Raw genomic sequence first — 24,856 nt, 5'->3', positions numbered from 1 at the left:
ACTGTGATTCTGTTCTGAGTGACTGCCTTTGCCGTTATGGTAGCATATACACAGGTCAGGATGGCATGCCTCTTCACTGGTGTCCTCAGTAGCCAATAGTTATAGCCTGCAGGGTGGGTGGTCTGGAAGATGCGCTCAGTCTCACTGACCTCTGACCTTCTCTCTAGAGCATGACACAGAAGATTACTGACACAGGTGTGATAGTTGTGTGGGGGCATAAGGGCTGACTCATATCTGATTGTGGATTTTTGTGATTCACTTGACCCGCTACAACTCTGATCCCTCAGTGTTCATTTGGGTCCTTTTCTTCTCGACACAATGAACGTGCATGTCACACATTTTAATCACTTTAGAATTACGTCTCCAGTTCTTTTTAAGTTTGTCTCTTTGATCTGAGATATTGTATTTTTATTAATGGTGTGCAGTTAAAGATTGTTGTTTTCTCATCCCCCTGTGTTCCCTAGGCTCTGAAATACATTGGGAATAAGGTGCGGAGACAGCGCATGTGGGGAGGGCCCAAGAAGACCAAGATGGAGGAGGCCAGAGAGCTGTTGGCTTCCCTCATCCTCACTCATGTACCTGTAAGTGCTGTCAGATTGACCACACCAAAAATATGCTTTATACACACCTCTCTGGCCCGGGATTTACTATGGAACAATCAGTAGTATCAGGTGTTGATAGGGTTAAAGCACTGTGCTCACCATACCATAAGATGATTTAGTTTTCTCACCTGTACCCTTATCTATTCTTTATTAATATGGCTATGAGTGAACACATTTGTAAGGTACACATGTGTGTTAACATGATTCAGTGACTTTACTACCAGGGTTGGGGTCAATTCGGGAACTAAACTAAAGTTCAAATTCCAATTTTCCTCAATTCTCTGAGAAGAAACTACAATTTCAGTTTACTCCCTGAATTGACATAGAAATGGGATTGACTCAAACCCTGTTTTCTATTCCACCTCCAGGTGAAGGAGTTCAACTTCCGGGCCAAGTGTATCTACCTCGCGGTGATGGTGCGCAGGGTGATCCTAGCCCAAGGAGAGAACAAGGTGGACGACAGAGACTACTATGGCAACAAGCGCCTGGAGTTGGCTGGACAGGTGAATGAATACGTCTCGGTCTTCTGTCTCCTCTACTGTAGCTCCATCTGAAGCACCAGTGTCTGTTCGTCTCAATCCTAATATAACCTCTGTCCTCCTGACCCCTTACGCTACATTGAATGTCCCATGGAATAATCAAATGTACGCTAAATAGAACTCCTGTGACCCTCTGTGTTTTTAGTTTACACCTTCCGTTAGTGGACTCCAGCACATTGTCTGTGCGAATGTGACTTACTCTATCACATCGGGAGGCGCAGAGTTACCTGAGTACATTTGCCTGTGCAGACTTCCTTTACCACATTTGCCTGCACAGCCTTCCTCCAGCACAGTGGCCTACAGTAGGCAGCTCCACAGTAAGCAGAGCTTTCTCTGGGTCTGTCTACACAGTAGGACTCCCTCACGCTGCTCTGTAATTAAATGAAAGATGAGTTGCAGCATTTATTACTAATGGATTAAAGGGTAGGTTGTGTGACTGTACAGGTGAGCCTCTTTTGCAGCAGCGTGAGCCTCTTTTGCGTACGATGATGCTTGTTTCTTTGTTAAGAACTATGCACCTTAGACGTAATTTTACATACAAACGTTGTCTCCGAACTCAATCAAATAGCTTTCCTGTCACTGATAGAAAGTTTTTATTTGCTATGTTTTACAATTATCAAGTTCCATTCGTAGCCTGATTTTCAGATGTGTCCATGTAAACAGGATTATTAGGGAATTCTTTCTTCTTGCCAAACTATTATATTAATCTGAGTAATCATATTATTGTGTGCATGTAACCGTACTGTGTCCAGAGTCTCTTCATCCCAGAGGTTTTAATCCTTTCTTCCTCCCCAGTCTAAACAATTCTCTATATGCAGTGCTTCATACTTCTCTGAGAACTGATCCCAGGCCTGTGCTAATCGATATGGTCTCTACACCAGTCTCTACACCAGTCTCCCCGTGCCCTGATCTTTCACCTGTCTGTCACCCCTCTATTAATTCCCACTTTGTTGTTGCCTGTTTTGTTTTCTTCCTCATCCCTCCCCGCCTCGCTCTGTATTCCCGCCTCGGCTAGCGTTGTCAGGGGGGAGAGTTACGCAGCAGCGGCACCAAAATCCCAGGGCCGGGGAAGCGGAGGCATTTTCCCGAGCTTTGACAAAGAATGGCCACCTTGACTGGAGCGATTGAGCTAATCCTACAGGCCCCGGCTCTGATAATGTAATTACGGCTGTCTTAAGGCCTTTAATTTCCCCCCACCCGACCTTCTCTGATTGAGGAGGGTCACCTTTCAATAGAGGGCTTAAGTACTCACAACGCCCAGCAATCTCTCGTCTCTCCAATTATGATTCCCTGACATTGAGCTAATTGGCCTGGCTGTGTGACGGAAGCTTTTTTTCTTTATTATACATTTTGCCAGGACTGCTTGTTTTGATTTATGCAAATTTGTTGGGGGTTGAGAGATAGAGAGGTGCCCCACTAAAGGCCTTACTAAGGAGAGGAGAGAGACCTGGGAGAGAGGCCAGGTCAGGCTTATCTCAGGGTTGGCACACCTGGTTATTAAATCTGTCTCCCAGGACATGGTCATTGTCTCTGAGCTGATAGCGGAGAGGAACAGAACAGCTGTGAGCAGAAGCCAGGAGAACAGAGGGTTTACCTTGCCTGTGTCTCCAGGGGATACTACTAGCTCTCTGAGTATTGTTATTTCACGTCTAGTTAGTTGCATCAGAGACTCGATGTTTCCACTGTGTCAGTTTTGCCTTTTAGATCACAGTGACTTTTATGGACAGGGAGGACCTGATCTTAGATCAGCACTCCTCCTCTGAGACACTTAATACGTATGGTTCTGACTGTACCACTGACACTCTCTCGCCCCACCTGGCTAGTTGCTGTCTCTGCTGTTTGAGGATCTCTTTAAGAAGTTCAACTCCGAGCTGAAAAAGATCTCAGACCAGATCATCCCCAAGCAGCGGGCGGCACAGTTTGACATTGTCAAACACATGCGCCAGGACCAGATCACCAACGGCATGGTCAACGCCATCTCCACCGTGAGTGCTGCTCTCCGCCCCATTTCAAGCTCTGGTCCCTTATGCCGGACAGTGCAAAGTTATCCATACGGATTGACGTAGGTCAAAAGGGAATTCTAGGTTGTCAGGTTTTTTGCATCCAATTTTGAATGTAATGTTTCTGTACCTTACACAAGTGTGAGGTTGGTCTTTTCTTTCATTTTTGTAAATATCATGAAGATATTGTGTCAAAGCTGATGCCACAGTGAATTGCAGTTAGAGCAATCAATCAATATAAAGTGTTTATTTTTAAAGCCTTTTTAACATCAGCAGTGTTGTCACACATGCTACATATGTTTATGGATCCAAGCAGTTGACCTGTCTCTCGCTCTGTGCCCCCCAGGGGAACTGGTCCCTGAAGAGGTTTAAGATGGACCGTCAGGGTGTGACCCAGGTGCTGTCCCGTCTCTCCTTCATCTCTGCTCTAGGCATGATGACCAGGATCTCCTCCCAGTTTGAGAAGACCAGGAAGGTCAGCGGACCCCGCTCCCTGCAGCCCTCCCAGTGGGGCATGCTGTGCCCCTCCGACACCCCTGAGGGAGAGGTGAGTCAGAGAGATACACGGACAGACAGTCACACACGTACACATTGGCAAACATACACACACAAGCAAGCACACACACCATGGCCTGCATAAACTCCATACACACACACACCATGGCCTGCATAAACTCCATACACACACACACACACACCATGGCCTGTATAAACTCCATACGCACACCATGTCCTGCATAAACTCCATACACACACACACACACACACACACACACACACACACACCATGGCCTGTATAAACTCCATACACACACGCACACCATGGCCTGCATAAACTCCATATACACACACACACCATGGCCTGTATAAACTCCATATACACACACACACACCATGGCCTGTATAAACTCCATATACACACACACACACCATGGCCTGTATAAACTCCATACACACACGCACACACCATGGCCTGCATAAACTCCATATACACACGCACACACCATGGCCTGCATAAACTCCATATACACACGCACACACCATGGCCTGCATAAACTCCATATACACACACACACACACACCATGGCCTGTATAAACTCCATACACACACGCACACCATGGTCTGTATAAACTCCATATACACACACACGCACACCATGGCCTGTATAAACTCCATACACACACGCACACCATGGCCTGTATAAACTCCATACACACACACCATGGCCTGCATAACCTCCATACACACACACACACACCATGGCCTGCATAAACATCATACACACACTATCATGCAAACACTCCTACTGTGTAAAAACAAACATGTCTGAAATTTGAACTGCAGCTCACAAGGTGCTGTGGACAACCCTAACCCTAATGGCAGTTTTAACCCAGTGCTAGGTGGTGTTGCCTTGGCCTGTGTATAACAGCTTCTGACCAGTTGTTGTGTCCTAGGCCTGTGGTCTGGTGAAGAACCTGGCCTTGATGACCCACATCACCACAGACATGGAGGACGGCCCCATCGTCAAGTTGGCCTTCAACCTGGGAGTGGAGGATGTCAACCTGCTGTGTGGAGAGGAGCTCTCCTACCCAAGTGTCTTCCTGGTCTTCCTCAATGGTGACTGCACACACACAGTTGCGCATACACACCAGACATCCAGAGGCATACACTTGTTACACATAACCAGCAGTAGGCTCTCAAGCCAGGATGGTTGTTGCTGTTGACTTTTCCCTTGTTTGATTACTTAAATCTCAACCCTTCCTCTGCTTTTCAATACAATGCCTCAAACATGAAGGGAAAGAACATGGAACGTCCAGTTTCCAGAATGCATATGTTGTGTGTTTTGATGATAAGCTATTCAGTTAGTGCTACTAGTGCACCATGAGAAAGACTGGACTGGTTCCTTTAATTAGTCTCTGTTTTTCTAGCCAATGATAACTGTCAAATTATGTTGACTGACTAACCAGGCTTTATTAATTAGTAACAGCAGGTGTCAAAGCACCGCAGAGCCCTCGCAAACCCTTCCACACTGTGGCTCCTCTGTTTCTTCAAGTTTCATATTCTGCCCAGATCCCCTGCTGGAGTCTGTGGCCCTGCACACATCTGATTTATTCAGTGGCTAGCTCCAAGTCCTGGATTATGCATTATTTCTGTGTGGGTGTGTTCATCTGTAGTCCAGGGGGGACTGCAGAGGCAAATGTGTCAGCTGATTTAAATCTGACACATTTAGAGAAATGTTGATCATTGCATTGTCCCCTGTCAAATAACCCCTAACAAAGTCAAGTCCGTAAGTATTTAGTGTAAGGACCTCTGTGCCTCAAAGTCGGTCTCTCTGGGTGTGTCCATCCTGTTCACAGGTAACATCCTGGGGGTGATCCGGGACCACCAAAGGCTGGTGTACACCTTCAGACTGATGCGACGGGCCGGATTCATCAACGAGTTTGTGTCCATCTCCACCAACCTAACCGACCGCTGTGTCTACGTCTCCTCAGACGGAGGACGCCTCTGCAGGTAGGGGCACCAGGGAGGACATGACACCCCACCACTGTCTGTGCATGGAGCAGAGTTATAACACAGCCTGGGTTCAGCACAAACGGTTTCAAAACATTTTTGAAGGTTTAGAAGTGAGTTTAATTCATTTTTAAACTGATGTTCTTGCTCCTGCCAGACCGTATATCATTGTGAAGAAAGGACAGCCGATGGTTAAGAACAAACACATCGAGGAGTTGACCCAGGGATACAGGTGGGCTACGTTTTATCTCATACAGCTAACGTTATTCAATACAAAGAAACTAGCATCTGCCACCAATGAATTTAACTTGTATATGATTGGATTTTAAGCTCAGCCAAGTGTACTTGTTTACATTAGTGGTGGACGTTGTGGGCTTTTTGAAATGCTTGTGTTGATGATCTTTCTGTTTTTGTTGCTGTCAGAACCTTTGAAGATTTCCTCCATGAGAGCCTGGTGGAGTACCTGGATGTGAACGAGGAGAATGACTGTCAGATCGCCCTCTATGAGCACATGATTAATAAGTAACTTCTGGCCATGGCTCTACTGTCTGACACGTTAGGCCCCTCTGGTCTAGTTTTCATATGTACTCAATATAGTCTCTGCCGCTGGATGTAATTCTCAGTCCCAATCCTCTTGTTTTGTACGTAGGGACACTACACACTTGGAGATTGAGCCCTTCACACTACTAGGGGTCTGTGCTGGCCTGATCCCCTACCCCCATCACAATCAGTCCCCCAGGAACACATACCAGTGTGCTATGGGCAAGCAGGCCATGGGTGAGACACTTCTCCAGTTCTACAGACTCTCTGGTTCCTCTGCTTCGGTCTGTAGAGGGTGGCTGTTTTTAAGCTGCACCTTTGATCAGGCATCAGGACTCCTCAAACATCCTCCACGGGAGCAGTGTGTACCGATGTGAACACATTTCTTGTCAGAATGCATTTTGTGTGTGGATTTTTTTTTTTTTTTTTTTTTTTTTTTTTTTTTTTTTACATCTGCACATGGACATCCAAACATGAGGTGCCTGCGTAGGCCCTCTTTTGTGTCCTATGTGTGCACAGAGGCCTTTCCCTGCTAGTCACCCAGTGTCATTAGCAATTCATTGTGTCTGCTGTTAAGTGTGCTCAGGGGGTCAGTGTGTTCAGCTGTGAGGGAGAGACCACAGAGGAGCCCGGGAACTCCCTGAACCAAAACTTCTCCAAATGACTCCACTTTCATTCACACGAGCCCAGTCACCCCCTCCTTCTCCCTCCCCATTTTTACACAAAAACACTGACTAGGACTATATTTGGCCTAATATCCTCTGCTGTGTCTGTTTTGTGTGGCCAGGCCTATACATGTGCAAATATGTGTGTGTGACCAGGGGCCTATTATCACAGGGCTCTGTTGCCTAATTGTGAAGTAATAGCATCTGACAAATGTCAAGGCTTCCAGGGAGGCCAGCCATTATTCCATGGCCTGCCCAGCTCCTCTCCACTGTGTTTGTACCAGGGAGCTGGCCCTGGCTCAACCCCGGCCTCTGGAGAAGCAGGATTAAAAACCACTCGTCCACTTTTAGGATACTCTCTGATGTGATACACTGTTTGGCTAAGTCACACAAGCAATGGAATAAATCTGGGATTTCCTTAAATTGAAAATTAGTAATTACTTTTGTTTTTTCTTTGCTCTTAAGATGCACTGAATGAGTTTTGAATGATTTTTCTCAGACAATTGAGTAATCAAATATTTTACCTTTTGGGAAGAAAAAAAAAATCCATTGTAATTTTATTTCCATGGTTTCTCCTGTCAGGTACGATTGGCTACAACCAGAGGAACCGTATAGACACTCTGATGTACCTGCTGGGCTACCCTCAGAAGCCCATGGTCAAGACTAGGACCATAGAGCTGATAGACTTTGAGAAGCTGCCTGCGGGCCAGAACGCCACAGTGGCTGTGATGAGCTACAGCGGCTACGACATAGAGGACGCTCTGATCCTCAACAAGGCCTCTCTAGACAGAGGTGAGTTACTGATCTATGTCTATAGGCTAAGAAGGAAAATTTGAGAAACTAGCAATGTAATTTAAACACTTTACATTGTATTGGGAGTACAAGTGTCACTAACTTCTTGGCTGCTGCCCTCCTGGCTGCTGCCCTCTTCTGAACGTAGTCATTGATGGAGTTTAGATGTAGTCTTCTTGTTACTGTACTGAAATACAAAAAGTTCTGGTATAAGTAATTATTTGCGATACTGAACTCGGTCCCTCATCTTCCATTTATTCTGCCTCAGGATTTGGAAGATGCCTGGTCTACAAGAACGCCAAGTGCACGTTGAGGCGCTACACCAATCAGACCTTTGACAAGGTGATGGGTCCCATGCTGGACGCGGCCACACGCAAGCCTATCTGGAGGCACAGTATCCTGGATGCTGACGGCATCTGCTGCCCTGGTGAGTAGCACCCTTCAGCAGGACTCCTGGAGAAGGACCCAACCGGCTCTGTTACTCTAGAATCTCACTGTCACCCATTTTATTATTACAACTATTTGGTTACATCCTTTTCTCCACATGGAAACGTGTTGAAGGATGTATGTGTTTTATGTATAAAGTAACATAAAACATTTGATGTCTTTGATTTGATATTCATGCATACAGAATTAGTAAATATGGTATTCATCAATATTGTGTGTCTCCCAGGTGAGAAGGTGGAGAATAAGCAGGTGCTGGTGAACAAGTCCATGCCCACTGTCACCCAGACACCACTGGAGGGCAGTGCCCAGCCAGGACAGCCCCAGTACAGAGATGTGCCCGTCAGGTGGGTGTGCCTTCTCCCCTCATCACTCATACACCCCTGCTTTCCCACCCCACACCACTCAGAGTAACAATACCCCAAACTCCCTGAACTATTAATATAATGTTTGTTCCTCATCTTTATTTTATTTATTTATTTTACCGTTATTTTACCAGGTAAGTTGACTGAGAACACGTTCTCATTTGCAGCAACGACCTGGGGAATAGTTACAGGGGAGAGGAGGGGGATGAATGAGCCAATTGTAAACTGGGGATTATTAGGTGATCTACCTAGGGCTATGACTATACCGCTATCACAATATTTTTTTACCATGGCAAACATTTTAACATGAAGCAGACTTCACTCTTTGGGCCCGTTTAAAAAAAAAAAACTGCTGTTTCCAACATTTTAGGGCTGTCTTCTTAAAGAAGTTAAATCTCCTTGATGTTTTTGTTTCCTTTGCACGATACTAATGAGTATCCTGATACTGGTTTTGTCCCGGCCCTACTACCATCTCTTCTGACCGTTGAGCAAAATCCTTAGTTTCCCCCATATGACGGTGAACAACCCAGTGCTTTCAGGTCCGCTCTTCACTTATTCAGCCTTGTCAGATCAGGTCAGCTGTTGCCTTTATTCTCTTGTCTACAGTTACAAGGGCTCCACAGACTCCTACATCGAGAAGGTGATGATCTCCTCCAATGCAGACGATGCTTTCCTCATCAAGATCCTGCTGAGACAGACCAGGAGACCAGAGATAGGAGACAAGTTCAGCAGTCGGCACGGACAGAAAGGTACAACTGACCCCATCTTATCTGCCCTCAGGGCAATTTACATGTCAGTCATTTAGCAGACGCTCTTATCCAGAGCCACTTAGTTGGTACATTCATCTTAAGGTTGCTAGGTGGGACAATCCATATTCATATAGTACTCATGGGGGGGGGGGGGGGGGGGGGGGGGGGGGGGGGTCAAGGCCTGAGACATCTGCATGAACTCTGACACTAGAACTCTGACACTTACACATTGTTTACAAACTGAAATGGGACATTCCTTTGCAACAATCTGTGCGTGCACGTGTGTTGAGCCAGCCCCCCCCCCCCCCCCCCCCCCCCCCCCTTCTCATCTTTTAGAGGGGTTCTTCTTTTCAATTAATTGGCTCTTTGTTCTGCGCCAGACTATGCAAATGTATTACACCCTAGCAGTACACTGCTTCTCCTGAGAACTGTTTACAACCACCGTTGTTTTGCTGCTGCACCTCCCTCTAGATGAGGCCTGTATGATGCTTTAATCAGAAAGCCAACAGGCGCCGTGCATAATTTACTCACTTCATTAAAGGGATCGCTGCTGGGGCAGACCGGTCACTATAGTCCCGTGACTCTTACAGGAGGAGTGAAGGGTCTCCAAGGGGTTAGGCCTAGCAGGAGAGGTGCAATGCTAGATTTGGGGAAAGGATGGAGTGAAGAAATGGTAGTTTTAGGTAGCATTGTACTGTATTAACCCAACTTATTGTGGGAAGCTTGTGGAAGGCTACCCGATACGTTTGACCCAAGTGAAACAATTTAAAGGCAATGCTACCAAATACTAATTGAGTGTATGTAAACTCCTGACCCACTGGGAATGTGATGAAATAAATAAATCATTCTCTCTACTATTATTCTGACATTTCACATTCTTAAAATAGTGGTGATCCTAACTGACCTAAAATAGGGAATTTTTACTAGGATTAAATGTCAGGAATTGTGAAACTGAGTTTAAATGTATTTGGCTATGTAAACTTCTGACTTCAACTGTATCTGCAATTTTCAACCACTTTTGGCTCATGAGCAGTACTTTTAGAACTACTGGCTAAAAAGTATATAAAAGTACCTGAGAATCTCTTTAAACCCTCCCCCCTCCCTAGTCTAGCTGGTCATGACTAGTCTCATATTCTCTGGTCAGCAGAATAAGTCAATTATTTACCACACAAAGCTGTTGGCTGTGCAGTCCAGGGGTGGTGGATGGGGGTTGTTGAGTGCTGTGTGCCCATTGTCCTTGCTGCCAGTGTGGACCTGTATAGGGTGTGATGGAGGCCTCTGGACCCTCACTATTGTCTTGCCTTTTTTGATTTATATGCCTCTTTATCATTCACTTTCACACACAACCAACAACACCAAGGATGTCTGCTATGAGAACTAGTCTCTCCCTCTCTCATTTATCTCTCTTGCCTGCTCCTCTCTCACCTTGGTCCTCTTGCCTATTTTTCTCCTGCCTGTTGCTCTGCCCTTTTCCAGTCCTCATTTCTCGTTACACCTGTTCTTTCCCCCCCTCTCTCTACCGCGACCCAGGGTTTTTCTTTTCTTTTTACTTTTTTTCTACATTGTAGTTTGTCTTCACTGTTATTCTGTCTGTGGAGGGGATTTTAAACTCAATTGGACAGCACAAATCAAAATAGGAAAATTAGTCTAGTTGCTAAAAAGATAAATAGGATATTGCAGGATTTAGGACTGCTTGATGTATGGTGTGACATCCACACCCGCTACACTGAATACTCCAGGTAAGACTACTTTTTTAATGTACAATGCAGATAGACACAGGCTTAAATCAAATCAAATTTATTTATATAGCTCTTCTTACATCAGCTGATATCTCAAAGTGCTGTACAGAAACCCAGCCTAAAACCCCAAACAGCAAGCAATGCAGGTGTAGAAGCACGGTGGCTAGGAAAAACTCCCTAGAAAGGCCAAACCTAGGAAGAAACCTAGAGGAACCAGGCTGAGGGGTGGCCAGTCCTCTTCTGGCTGTGCCGGGTGGAGATTATAACAGAACATGGCCAAGATGAACGTTTGAACATAAATGACCAGCATGGTCAAATAATAATAATCACAGTAGTTGTCGAGGGTGCAGCAAGTCAGCACCTCAGGAGTAAATGTCAGTTGGCTTTTCATATCCGATCATTAAGAGTATCTCTACCGCTCCTGGAGTCTCTAGAGTTGAAAACAGCACGTCTGGGACAGGTAGCACGTCCGGTGAACAGTTGCAACTGTAGCATAGGCAGAACAGTTGAACCTGGAGCAGCAACACGGCCAGGTGGACTGGGGACAGCAAGGAGTCATCATGCCAGGTAGTCCTGAGGCATGGTCCAAGGGCTCAGGTCCTCAGAGAGAGAATTAGAGAGAGCATACTTAAATTCACACAGGACACCGGATAGACAGGAGAAGTACTCCAGATATAACAAACTGACCCTAGCCCCCCGAAACATAAACTACTGGAGGCTAAAACAGGAGTGGTCAGGAGACACTGTGTCCCCATCCGATAATAGCCCCGGACAGGGCCAAACAGGAAGGATATAACCCCACCCACTTTGCCAAAGCCCAGCCCCCACACCACTAGAGGGATATCTTCAACCACCAACTTACCATCCTGGGATGAGGCCGAGTATAGCCCACAAAGATCTCCGCCACGGCACAACCCAAGGGCGGGCGCCAACCCAGACAGGAAGATCACGTCAGTGACTCAACCCACTCAAGTGACGCACCCCTCCTAGGGACGCCATGGAAGAGTCCCAGTAAGCCAGTGACTCAGCCCCTGTAATAGGGTTAGAGGCAGAGAATCCCAGTGGAGAGAGGGGAACCGGCCAGGCAGAGACAGCAAAGGCGGTTCGTTGCTCCAGAGCCTTTCCGTTCACCTTCACACTCCTGGGCCAGACTACACTCAATCATATGACCCACTGAAGAGATGAGTCTTCAGTAAAGACTTAAAGGTTGAGACCGAGTCTGCGTCTCTCACATGGGTAGGCAGACCATTCCATAAAAATGGAGCTCTATAGGAGAAAGCCCTGCCTCCAGCTGTTTGCTTAGAAATTCTAGGGACAGTAGGGGCCTGTGTCTTGTGACCGTAGCCTACGTGTAGGTATGTACGGCAGGACCAAATCGTAAAGATAGGTAGGAGCAAGCCCATGTAATGCTTTGTAGGTTAACAGTAAAACCTTGAAATCAGCCCTTGCCTTAACAGGAAGCCAGTATAGGGAGGCTAGCACTGGAGTAATAGGATCAAATTTTTGATTCTAGTCAGGATTCTAGCAGCCGTATTTAGCACTAACTGAAGTTTATTTAGTGCTTTATCCAGGTACCCGGAAAGTAGAGCATTGCAGTAGTCTAACCTAGAAGTAACAAAAGCAAATGTAGAATACACATTTTAATTGTATGACGACAACACCGTCATGCACTAGTGAATGACTGCTCCACATCTTAATGCTATATGTCACTCCAGGGAAATGGGTTGAAGGCATTTCTGTTATATGTAATATTATAACTTTGTTTTGTTATCCTCACGTATAATATACACAAATACAGGAACATTTGTTTAAGTGACGTTTTGAACCAGTGCGTGTCATTCACCATCTAGAGAGCAACCGGTCCTAGAGTGTATTGCGAGACTGAATTTTCCCCTGTGCACTGAATTTATTTTAATTTTTTTATGTCCAGTTGAGTTGATCCCTCTCCACTTCCTCTTTGGGCTGGACTGACAAAGCTGTGTGTGTAATCCTGGTCTCACTATCAGACTAAGCACTTCTCCACTTCCTGCTCATGCTCTTCTCTCTTTTTTTTCATTTGCAAATGGGCCTACAATCTGTTTGCTCTGGCCAGGTATGGAAGAGTGCCTCGGCCCCTGGGCAAACATTTACCCTCACACTTAAGGCCTCCAGTCCCAGGCAGCTACCAGGTGGTCTGGAGCCCTTCTCACATCATGTGACTTTAAAGAAGGCCCCACCAGACCACAGCAGCATGGAAGTGTATGTTGCACTGGGGGTAAAGGTTAGCGTGGAACTACCCTGCAAGTGTCATGTTTTTCTTCGGTTATTGGTGTTTTTAGTATTCTTTGCTAGAGGCAGAAATTAAAAGCGCACGACACTGGCAATTGAAAACACTTCAGAGATGTGGCTAGAAACTCTTGAAATGGACTTAAAGTGTATAAAGACACTTCAGCATTGCAAGCTCACTTCACTCACTATAGCATATCTTATTGATTACAGTGGGTACTTTTCATCCACCCATTAAAAATGCTGATACGCTTATGCTATATATCCAGTATAATCTGTACCTACACTTGGGCCTCTAACTCTATCTCCCTCTCTGGTTTGTGACAGGTGTGTGTGGCCTTATCGTTCCTCAGGAGGACATGCCCTTCTGTGACTCGGGCATCTGCCCTGATATCATCATGAACCCGCACGGCTACCCCTCCAGAATGACGGTACGGTACCACCACACAATTCAACATCACCTATTCTTTGCTTTGGGGGATACAAGGACCCACTCATGGGAACTGAATATGAGAGATAAGACTTTGTGTTTGGTTATCAAAATATCCCAAGGTTCACATGGCTTTACTTGTGCGGAAAATGAATGATTTTGTTTTGTTAAGAGTTTATAGTTTGAAACCTAGCCCCCAAAGCCTTTGATAGCTCTCACTCACTTTATCCACTTAATTTCTTTCTGATACCCAACACAAGCAGAAGCCCAACAGAAGCTGTTGTGTTGTCTCTCTCATTCTTCAAGTTTCAATTGGCCCTTTTTGAGGCCCTTTTTTATTCCCCCTACTCTATTGGCTGGAGTATCATTGTCCTCCAGAACACACGTCCATTGGCTGGGTTTGAGCTCCCAAGTGGTGCAGCGATATAAGGCACTGCATCTCAGTGCAGGAGGCGTCACTACAGTCCCTGATTTGAATCCAGGCTATATCACATCCGGCCGTGATTTGGAGTCCCATAGGGTGGCGCACAATTGGCCCGACGTCGCTGGGGTAGGCCGTCATTGTAAATAAGAACTTGTTCTTAACTGACTTGCCTCGTTAAATAAAAAAATTACCTCCATTGACAACAGTAAGCAGGCAATCTTACTGTTCACTATAGGGCTGGGCGATATGGCCCAAATCTCATATCCCGATAACGATGCATATCACGATATAGCACATTTTCTGTAAATTTGATGAATAAATAGTATGTATTTAATGACCACATGTAAGGGCCTTTGTCTTATTACATGTTGAATTATTATACTCAACAAATAAAAGGTACTTAATCATATTTGACTTTCTCCTTTTATTTAGAACATTTGTGCAAATTTTCAATTAAGCATGTAACAAAATATTAATGTATAAAGGTAAATAAACACAAACTATAGTTGCAAACAAAATAGAGGCCTAAAATATATTTATTTTTGTGAGCTTGCATGTTATTTTGGCATTAATACGTGTCCCATATCAATTTGGTACCTTGGGTCGATTGTTGCCACCGACTCACGAAACCCCCATTTCTCGACCGTGTAAATTGGGGCAATGTCTTTGTAGATGTAAATTGTAACGGCAGCTGTTATCTCCTTCCATCTTCGTGACTCTTTGCCATATGGTGTGCCGTGGGCAAAAGCCTCTTGCAACGTCTGAGTCGGGTTTGTTTTGAGCACTCAAATACATTTCACATGATTATTGCGTTAGTGGTGTTTGAGCCTGTTGTCGAGACCGGCATGTTTTGCAGAGGACGGTTTTCTGGAGAAACGCATTTCATGCAATTCCACATCATTTTAGAAGACTGGAGACTTCAGCAGAATATTTTTTAATACCTCAAGTGATTGAAATTACAGGCTACATTAACACTGACAATCTGAGATCAATAAAAACAACCTTGTCTTGAATCCATCAATAGTCTATGCCTAGGTGTGTAAAGTCAGAAATATTGTACAATATGAGGAGGACATTACAGTTCCAGTTTCACTGACTCACCCAATGATGCGCAGCTCACTCACCGGTGATGGCCGATTCGCTTGTGCCAAAAGCTTCTCTTGTTTTACTTTGTAAAATAATGCTGTTCACTCAATAGATCTATTTGGAAGTTGATAACTTGGTAGCCTAAAGACAGATTAGTCTTCTCTTTTCAACAGGATCTGTTTGCTGAAATATTGCGAAAGGCCTGTTTTTGTCTGCATGCTGTTCAATTCAGATCCAATTTTATTTGTCACGTGCCGGATACAACAAGTGTAGACTTCACCATGAAATGCTTACTTACAAGCCCTTAACTCTTTTTGAACTGCACTGTTGGTAAAAAAAAGTGGGGGGCCAAGTAGACTAAAATAAAGTAACACAATAAGAATAACAATAATGAGGCTATATACAGGGGACACCGGTACTGAGTCAGTGTGTTGGTGTACAGGCTAGTTGAAAATACATGTAGGTGGGGGTGAAGTGACTATGCATAGATAACAAGCAAACAGCGAGTAGCAGCAGTGCACAAAAGGGGGAGGGGTGTCAATGTAAATTGTCCGGTGGCTATTCTATTAATTTTTCAGCAGTCTTATGGCTTGGGGATGGAAGCCGTATGAGGGGCCTTTTGGTCCTAGACTTGGCACTCCGGACCCAGCGGTAGCAGAGAGAACAGTCTATAACTGGAGTCTCTGACAATTTTATGGGCTTTCCTCTGACACCGCCTATTATTTAGGTCCTGGATGGCAGGAACATTGGCCCCAGTGATGTACTGGGCCGTTCGCACTACCCTCTGTGGTGCCTTCAGGTCAGATGCCGAGCAGTTGCCATACCAGGCGGTGACGCAAACGGTCAGGATGCTCTCGAAGGTGCAGCTGTAGAACCTTTTTTGCATGGGTCCCCAGATCCTCAAATCTTTTCAGTCTCCTGAGGGGGGAAAAGGTTTTGGCATGCCCTCTTCACAACTGACTTGGTGTGTTTGGACCATTACAGTTCGTTGGTGACGTGGACACCAAGGAACTTAACTCTTGACCCGCTCCATTACAGCACCGTTGATGTTAATGGGGGCCTGTTCAGCCCGTCTTTTCCTGTAGTCCACGATCAGATCCTTTGTCTTGCTCACATTGAGGGAGAGGTTGTTGTCCTGGCCCCACACTGCCAGTTCTCTGACCTCCCTATAGGCCATCTCATCGTTGTCAGTGATCAGGCCTACCACTGTTGTCATCAGCAAACTTAATGATGGTGTTGGAGTCGTGTTTGGCCACGTAGTCGTGGGTGAACAGGGAATACAGGAGGGGACTAAGTACACTCCCCTGAGACGCCCCTGTGTTAAGGATCAGCGTGGCAGACGTGTTGTTGGCTACTCTTACCACTTGGGGGCAGCCCGTCAGGAAGTCCCGGATCCAGTTGCAGAGGGAGGTGTTTAGTCCCAGAGTCCTTAGCTTAGTGATGAGCTTCATGGGCACTATGGTGTTGAATGCTGAGCTGTAGTCAATGAACAGCATTCTCACATAGGTGTTCTTTTTGTCCAGGTGAGAAAGGGCAATGCGAGTGCGCTCCTTGAAAGCGTTAGGTCTAGCCTTTAGCTCGGTGCGGATGTTGCCTGTAATCCATGGCTTCTGGTTGGGATATGTACGTACAGTCACTGTGGGGACGATGTCGTCAATGCACTTATTGATGAAGCTGATGACCGAGGTGGTGTACTCCTCAATGCCATTGGATGAATCCCGGAACATATTCTAGTCTGTGCTTGCGAAACAGTCCTGTAGTGTAGCATCCGTCATCTGACCACTTCCGTATTGAGCGAGTCACTGGTACTTCCTGCTTTAGTTTTTGCTTAAAAGCCGTAATTGGGAGGATGGAATTATGGTCAGATTTGCCAAATGGAGGGTGGGGGAGGTGACTTAGGATTTTATTTTTCTCTGGTTGCACATGTGACATGCTGGTAAAAATTTGGTAAAACTGATTTAAGTTTGCCTGCATTAAAGTCCCTGGCCACTAGGAGCGCCACTTCTGGGTGAGCATTTTCTTGTTTGCTATTGGCCTTGTAGAGTTGGTTGAGAGCGGTCTTAGTGGCAGCTTCGTTCTGTGGCGGTAAGTAGACTGCTACGAATAATATAGACAGGCGAGCAATACCTCAAACTTCTTTAATATTAGACATCGCACACCAGCTGTTATTGACGAATGCACACACCACCACCCCTCGTCTTACCAGAGGTAGCGTCTCTGTTCTGCCGGAGCATGGAAAATCCTGCTAGCTCTATTGTCTGCATCTTCATTCAGCCACGTCTCAGGGGAACATAAGATGTTAGTTTTTAATGTCCCGTTGGTAGGATCATCTTAATCGTAGGTCATACATTTTATTTTCCAATGATTGCAATAAGAACGGGTGGCAGTGGGAGTTTACTTGCTCGCCTCCAGATTCTCAGGAGGCTGCCTGATCTGCGGCCCCTTTTCCGGTGTTTTTTCTTCACGCAAAAGTCGGGTATCTGGGCCTGTTCCAGTGAAAGCAGGATATCCTTCTCGTTGGACTCGTTAAAGGAAAACGTTTATTTCAGTCCGCGGTGAGTAAATGCTTTTCTGATGTCCAGAAGTTATTTTCGGTCATAAGAGACAGTAGCAGCATCATTATGTACACAATAAGTTAAAAAATAAGTTGTGCTAAAAAATTAACAAAATAGCACAATTGGTTGGGAGAATGTAAAACGTCAACCATGTTCTTCGGCGCCATCATCATTTGACACTGACAGATTTGCTGCCCGTTCCCAACTACGCTATGCCTTGTTATTGGGCTGAACACAATCCACAGATGGGCAATTTTAAAGAAGCATTATTGAATTTATTTCTGAACAGACAGCAGTAATTCTAACTTTGGCAAATGTATTTCAATTTATCAAGCATGCTGGGGCACCTCTAGCACCTTTCCCGCGGCTATGATTCTATAAGGAAATAAGTTACGTGCAACATTGGAGGGATGAAAGTTGCATGTCTATCAGAGCAGAAGGGGAAGAGAAAACGATCAAAGAATCTTATGCTAGTTCTGTGAGCGATACAGGTGCGCTTCTCACTCACCACAGCAATTGCCATGGTTTATATTGGCTACAATGTTAATCACACCATAAACTAAACCCAGGCCGGCCCAACACTAATCAATTCTTGGAATATCAGTCACGTTTTCATTATTTTTTGGGGTGTCCAGGGAATTAGGGAACTTTAATTAAGCACTTATACTGTCTCTGTTTACATTTGTTTTATATACAGTTTAATTTGATCTGCCTTGTTGACAGTAGTCCCTTATCATTGGCTAGCGTTGTCATGGACAGGACACATCAATGGTTGGCCAGCGAGGATGATCATATATGCTAAAGTTAGAGGTCAGGGGGTCCGTCTGCCTGTGACCTTAGTGGTAGCTACTGCTCTGCACAACCCACAACAGCCACACTCCTGCTGTTTTTTTTCTCTCTGGCCCTGAATTGATCAATCAATGTTATTGATTAGCTAGAGAATGCACACACTGGTTATCCAGTTCTAAATTAGTCTCATTAAAATAGGACATAAACCACTGAACCTGTAGAACTGTAACAGTAAACGCTCTACAACACAACTGTTATTGCTCTTTTATCTAATCTTAAACAGTTTTGTTCATTATCATCATGAAACGTCCTCTCACTGTCAACTGTTTATTTTCAGCCAATTTAACGTGTACATATTTGTATGAACATAAACTGTACAAGTTCCACAGACATGTGACTAACAGAAATGGAATGTATCCCAGAATAAGGGGGCGGGATCAAAATCAAAAGTAAGTCAGTAGCTGGTGTGGCCACCAGCTGCATTAAGTACTGCAGTGCATCTCCTCCTCATGGACTGCACCAGATTTGCCAGTTCTAGCTGTGAGATGTTACCCCACTCTTCCACCAAGGCACCTGCAAGTTCCTGGACATTTCTGGGGGAATGGCCCTAGCCCTCACCCGCCGATCCAACAGGTACCAGAAGTGCTCAATGGGATTGAGATCCGGGCTCTTCGCTGGCTGGCCATGGCAGAACACTGGCGTTCCTGTCTTGCTTGAAATCACGCACAGAACGAGTATGGCTGGTGGCATTGTCATGCTGGAGGGTCATGTCAGGATGAGCCTGCAGGAAGGGTACCACATGAGGAAGGAGCATGTCTTCCCTGTAACGCACAGCATTGAGATTGCCTGCAATGACGACAAGCTCAGTCCGATGATGCTGTGACACACCGCTCCAGACCATGACGGACCCTCTAGCTCCAAATCGATCCCGCTCCAAAGTACAGGCCTCGGTGTAACGCTCGTTCCTTCGACGATAAATGCGAATCCGACCATCACCCCTGGTGAGACAAAACCGTGACTCGTCAGTGAAGAGCACTTTTTGCCAGTCCTGTCTGGTCCAGCGACGGTGGGTTTGTGCCCATAGGCGACCATTGTTGCCGATGATGTCTGGTGAGGACCTGCCTTACAACAGGTCTACAAGCCCTCAGTTCAGCCTCAGCCTATTGTGGACAGTCTGAACACTGATGGAGAGATTGTGCGTTCCTGGTGTAACTCGGGCAGTTGTTGCCATCCTGTACCTGTCTCGCCGGTGTGATGTTTGGATGTACAAATCCTGTGCAGGTGTTACACGTGGTCTGCCAATGCGAGGACGATCAGCTGTCCGTCCTGTCTCCCTGTAGCGACATTGCAGTTTATTGCCCTGGCCACATCTGCATGCCTCCTTGCAGCATGTCTAAGGCACGTTCACGCAGATGAGCAGGGGCCCTGGGCATCTTTCTTTTTTGTTTTTCATAGTCAGTAGAAAAGTCTCTTTAGTGTCCTAAGTTTTCATAACTGTGACCTACTGTCTGGAAGCTGTTAGTATCTTAACGACCGTTCCACAGGTGCATGTTCATTAATTGTTTATGGTTCATTGAACAAGCATGGGAAACGGTGTTTAAACATTTTACAATGAAGATCTGAAGTTATTTGGATTTTTACTAATTATCTTTGAAAGACCGTGTCCTGAAAAAGGGAAGTTTATTTTTTTGCTGAGTTTATGTACTGTCTTGAAATAATTGTGACGACAAGTTGTATTCATTAGGGCACACCGTAGCAAAATGTTTAGAAAATTAGCATTCCTTATCGGACAAGTTCAGGTAGTCCCTCCCATTTTCAGTCAGTTTTTTTTGCCTTGTTAGGGTCTTATTCATTAGGCACCAATCTCCTCCACCAGGTGGGGAAGCTGATTGAGCTGCTGGCTGGTAAAGCGGGGGTGATGGACGGGAGGTTCCACTACGGCACGGCCTTCGGGGGCAGCAAGGTAAAGGACGTGTGCGAGGACCTGATCCGCTATGGGTACAACTACCAGGGCAAGGATTACGTCACCTCGGGCATCACTGGGTAAACACACAGACATGTTTTGAGTAGGAGACATGGAATGGAGGAGTATGTTAGCCTGGTTAAATCGTACTGTTTGATACAAGAAGTGAAACAATGGTTAGTCCATTGTTCAGTCTGGTTTAACCAGGCTAGTTGTATTTATGAATGTATGGGCATTACAGCATGGCTGCGAACATGACCTTTGTATCCACTGATTTAACAGTATTATTCACTTTATTAGGCACACCACCCCTTTCATGAAAAAATGCTTCGCTCCTACAGACAGTGAGTCAGGTGGCTGTGGCTTGCTATATAAAGCAGGCAGACAGGCATCGAGGCATTCAGTTACTGTTCGATTGAGCTTTAGAATGGTAAAAACAAGTGACCCAAGCGACTTTGAGCTTGGTATGATCGTCAGTGCCAGGCGCTGGTTCCAGTATCTCAGAAACGGCCAGCCTCCTGTGCTTTTCACTCACGACAGTGTTTAGGGTTTACCGACAATGGTGCGACAAACAGAAAACATCCAGTCAGCAGCAGTCCTGTGGGTGAAAACAGCTCGTTGATGAGAGGTCGAAGGTGAATGGCAAGAATCGTGCAAGCTGACAGGCAGGCCCCAACCGGCAAATAATGGCGCAGTACAAAAATGGTGTGCAGAACTTCATCTCGGAACGCACAACTCGACTGTCCTTTTTATGGATAGGCTATTGCAGTAGACGACCACACTGGGTTCCACTCCTATCAACTAAAAACAAGAAGTGGCTCCAATGGGCACGCGATCACCATCGCTAGACAATTGAGTGGAAAAACATTGCCTGGTCCGACCAATGCCTGTTCCTGTTGCGTCATGCTGATGGCAGTCAAGATTTGGCGAAAGCAGCTTGAGTCCATGACCCCATCCTGCCTGGTGTCGACGGTACAGGTTGCTGGTGTGGGGAATGTTTTACTGGCACACGTTAGGTCCCTTGATACCAATTGAGCAACATTTCCATGCCCCAAAGAATTCTGGCTGTTCTGGAGGCAAAAGGGGGTCCGGCCCGGTACTAGATGGGTGTACCTAATAAACTGGCCACTGGGTGTCCACTATTATAGTCAATCTCTAGCTCGGTGTTTTTCAATCCTGGTCATGGGGACCCAAACGGGTACGGGTTGTTTTTTCCCTAGCACTAACAGTTGATTCAACTCATCAGGCCATTGATTTGAATCCGGTGTCTTGAGCGCTAGGGCAAAAACAAAAATGTGCACCTGTTTGGGTCCCCAGGGGTTAGGGTTGAGAAACACTGCGCTATCTGTGAAGTCCCCGAATTTGATGGGTTGTTCTCTCCCTCAGAGAGCCAATTGAGGCCTATATCTACTTTGGACCTGTTTATTATCAGAAGCTAAAACATATGGTGCTGGACAAGATGCACGCCAGAGCCCGCGGCCCCCGAGCTGTGCTCACCAGGTAAGATAAATCCCAAAGTTATATGCAGACAAAGCAATATATACAGTTTGGCTAACTTTTACTCAATGCCATTTTAGCAGTTAAAAAAAAAAAAATAGTTGGCATGTAGTAATACCATAGACCTCAATGTCTACTTGCCTGTGTTTTGTATGATACCTCCCCGATCTAATATTGCAGTTTTGTACACTGTGTCATATTGAAACTTCAAAATAATTTGTCCACTAAGTACAGAAAGTAATCCTTGAGCCATACCTGACCCAATACCCCCCCCCCCACATATTACCTGCCGTGTCTCATGCTGCTGTTCACCTCAGACAGCCCACGGAGGGGCGCTCTAGAGACGGAGGCCTACGTCTGGGGGAGATGGAACGTGACTGTCTGATTGGCTACGGGGCCAGCATGTTGCTGCTGGAGCGCCTCATGATCTCCAGTGACGCCTTCGAGGTGGACGTGTGCGGTCAGTGTGGCCTGCTGGGATACTCCGGGTGGTGAGTGTCCTTTTTGGTCCGTCTGATTCTGTATAATAGTAGTCAGACTTGACGTTGATGCCAAGGATCTGTTTCCATGTATTGTAGCTGCAGATTTAACTGCTTACAACCAATAAAGTATTTGATGTGTGTCTTCAGGTGCCACTACTGTAAGTCCTCCTGTCACGTGTCCTCGTTGCGGATACCCTACGCCTGCAAACTGCTCTTCCAGGAGCTGCAGTCCATGAACATCATTCCCCGCCTCAAACTGGCACGCTACAACGAGTAACCTTGTCCCCAGGCATATTGCTACCACATACCGAGTTTGACACAGGGAGGGAGGGAGCTGGCTGTTGGAGGGTGGAGCTAGAAAAGAGATGGACAACAACAAGCGGCATTGATTATCCAAATTGACAACTGTCAATATAATGAAGCAGGAAATACTATAGCACTGTTACAATAATGGAATGGCTACAGTATGTCAGAAAATGAGTTAATGTAAAAGCATACAAATAGCACTTGTTTTTGTTTGCAGAACAGCAAAATATTGGCTACTGGAATACATTTTTTGGTTTGCTTTTGTTTGACATTTTTGATTGTTTTAATATTTCTAAAACATTTCAGGAGTTTTGAATGCATGTTTAGCTACATTTACACGTGTGACTTGTTTTGTTGTGTACTTAATAAACTTTTTTTTCTTTTGTATTTTTATTGTGGACCTCAGAACATCCTTTCAAATAGTTGATGGAGACATTGTTAAAATATACAGGAACAAAACTCATCTTGAATGGAATATTGGACATTACATTTTGAAGTTACTCTCTTTGATTGCATAGTTTTGAATGGTAAAATATGGGCAAGAATCTTATTAAGATACATAAGAAAGTGGTTGTCATTTAGCAGTATTCTAAGACTAATGATAAATGTGAGGATATTTACATTTCAGACACAGGATGACCCAACGTGTATGGGTAGATGAGTTTGACACTCCACACTGAATACCAGACACCACTGAGGATGTGTTCAGTGTGAACACTAAAGAAGCCTATTGTCCTTCTCTTATTAGCAATACATTGACTATTTTGTGTCATCCCGTTTCAATGCAAAGCTTTAACACCACAAACATATACACAGTTTAAAGTTTACCCCCACCCACAAAGTTGAATTGAAGCTTTTTGATTGGACAAAAGCAGTGCACATCAATAGGACGGCGAAGAGGGTAGAATGGGTGGCTGCACCTGTCCTAGCTAATGAGGCGCTAATGAGCCAGTAAAGGGCAGGATGGGAAAAGGATGTCCGCCGAGGGGGAGACAAGACTCCGCCTCCTTGTTCCTTTTTTAATAAATTAATTAGATCCTCATGTAGGGCTGTAGCTTACCGTGACCAACTCAATGGGAGTTTCTGGGCTCGTTTGATGTTGATGTTCTGACAATGCAGGAGCCTTGTATGGGCTCTTGAAGACATCTTAATTAGGCGGTTATAACGTTAACTAATGGGTTATTTACAGATTTATTGGTCCAGTTCCTATTCTATCAGCAGGCAAACTGTTGACCGAGCAGATCATCTCTCAAACAAGTTTCCAGCCAACCTTTTTACACGAGTAAAGTAGTCTACTTGTCGGATAAAATGTCATGACAGGTCTGATGGAAACCGAAAAATGTATGGTAAACTTTCCAAATGTCTAGCGTATTTTGTTTTGTCGACAAGGTGGGATCTTTTTGCATCGGTAAAATTCATTATGGGAAAAATATTGATATAATTGCCATTATATTGAAGTAAATCAGGAAATCATGCAGTTTATTAGGCTGCAGATGAAATACATTCTGAACTTTACAGGGTGGTGAAAGTGCCATGTGAGGAGTTTGATACTCCTTTCCAATAAATATCGAGAGTCTTGTTCTAGTGACATGATCATCGATGCGTGGTTGCCGTTTGTTAAATACAAATAATCTCATTATGTAGGCAAAATGTGCGCTGTTGGATAGACCACACGTGCCAATACCGAAGTGTTCAAATAACTCAACGTGTTCTTTTTAAACCATCAGAGTTGAAAATGCGATGGAAACCCATTTAACTTAATTTTTTTGTGACCCGAAATGGTCTTTTTATGTGATCATCACACACAGTCTTATCTGCAAAAAGTCAATTTGATCGAAACATCTCTGGTGGGAAAATGCGGATATTGTTTTTATGTTGATTTTAGAATATTCGCATGAAAATCTGTCGCCAGTTGGATGGAAATCTAGCTAACATTAAAGGCTGTGATTTGATTGCCGACTATAAATACACACATACATTGATTAGATAACGGGTTTCTTTAGTAGCCCAACCTGTAATACTGTAATACCAATGTTATGTTTAGCAGTTTTGCTTCATGTACTATTTTGCCTTACCAAGCAAAAAGGCAGTTACTGCTCATTTGGTCAAAAA

General features: G+C 45.0%; 1 protein-coding gene across 3 annotated transcripts in view; it reads left to right on the top strand.

The window, feature by feature from the left end:
- polr3b (polymerase (RNA) III (DNA directed) polypeptide B) overlaps nt 1-24,856 on the top strand; it is a 40,714-nt gene that overhangs the window by 14,757 nt on the left and 1,101 nt on the right. The window contains exons 11-28 of one of the 3 annotated variants that reach the window (XM_055933881.1): nt 465-581; nt 971-1,105; nt 2,965-3,126; nt 3,488-3,688; nt 4,597-4,759; nt 5,500-5,653; nt 5,811-5,885; nt 6,077-6,171; nt 6,299-6,430; nt 7,441-7,650; nt 7,919-8,077; nt 8,324-8,441; nt 9,066-9,208; nt 13,540-13,643; nt 20,373-20,539; nt 21,846-21,959; nt 22,274-22,447; nt 22,586-23,131. In XM_055933881.1, coding sequence (XP_055789856.1) covers nt 465-581; nt 971-1,105; nt 2,965-3,126; nt 3,488-3,688; nt 4,597-4,759; nt 5,500-5,653; nt 5,811-5,885; nt 6,077-6,171; nt 6,299-6,430; nt 7,441-7,650; nt 7,919-8,077; nt 8,324-8,441; nt 9,066-9,208; nt 13,540-13,643; nt 20,373-20,539; nt 21,846-21,959; nt 22,274-22,447; nt 22,586-22,715 — 2,553 coding nt within the window. In that variant the 3' untranslated portion in view covers nt 22,716-23,131. Of the gene's footprint in view, nt 1-464; nt 582-970; nt 1,106-2,964; nt 3,127-3,487; nt 3,689-4,596; nt 4,760-5,499; nt 5,654-5,810; nt 5,886-6,076; nt 6,176-6,298; nt 6,431-7,440; nt 7,651-7,918; nt 8,078-8,323; nt 8,442-9,065; nt 9,209-13,539; nt 13,644-20,372; nt 20,540-21,845; nt 21,960-22,273; nt 22,448-22,585; nt 23,132-24,856 lie in introns of those variants that run through there. The other 2 variants (XM_055933880.1, XM_055933882.1) reach the window with 2 other exon arrangements.

The sequence above is a fragment of the Salvelinus fontinalis genome, chromosome 9, assembly GCF_029448725.1.
Source record: "Salvelinus fontinalis isolate EN_2023a chromosome 9, ASM2944872v1, whole genome shotgun sequence".
NCBI lineage: Eukaryota > Metazoa > Chordata > Actinopteri > Salmoniformes > Salmonidae > Salvelinus > Salvelinus fontinalis.
Note: the sequence above shows the minus strand (reverse complement) of the source record. Positions and strands in the feature narration are given on the sequence as shown.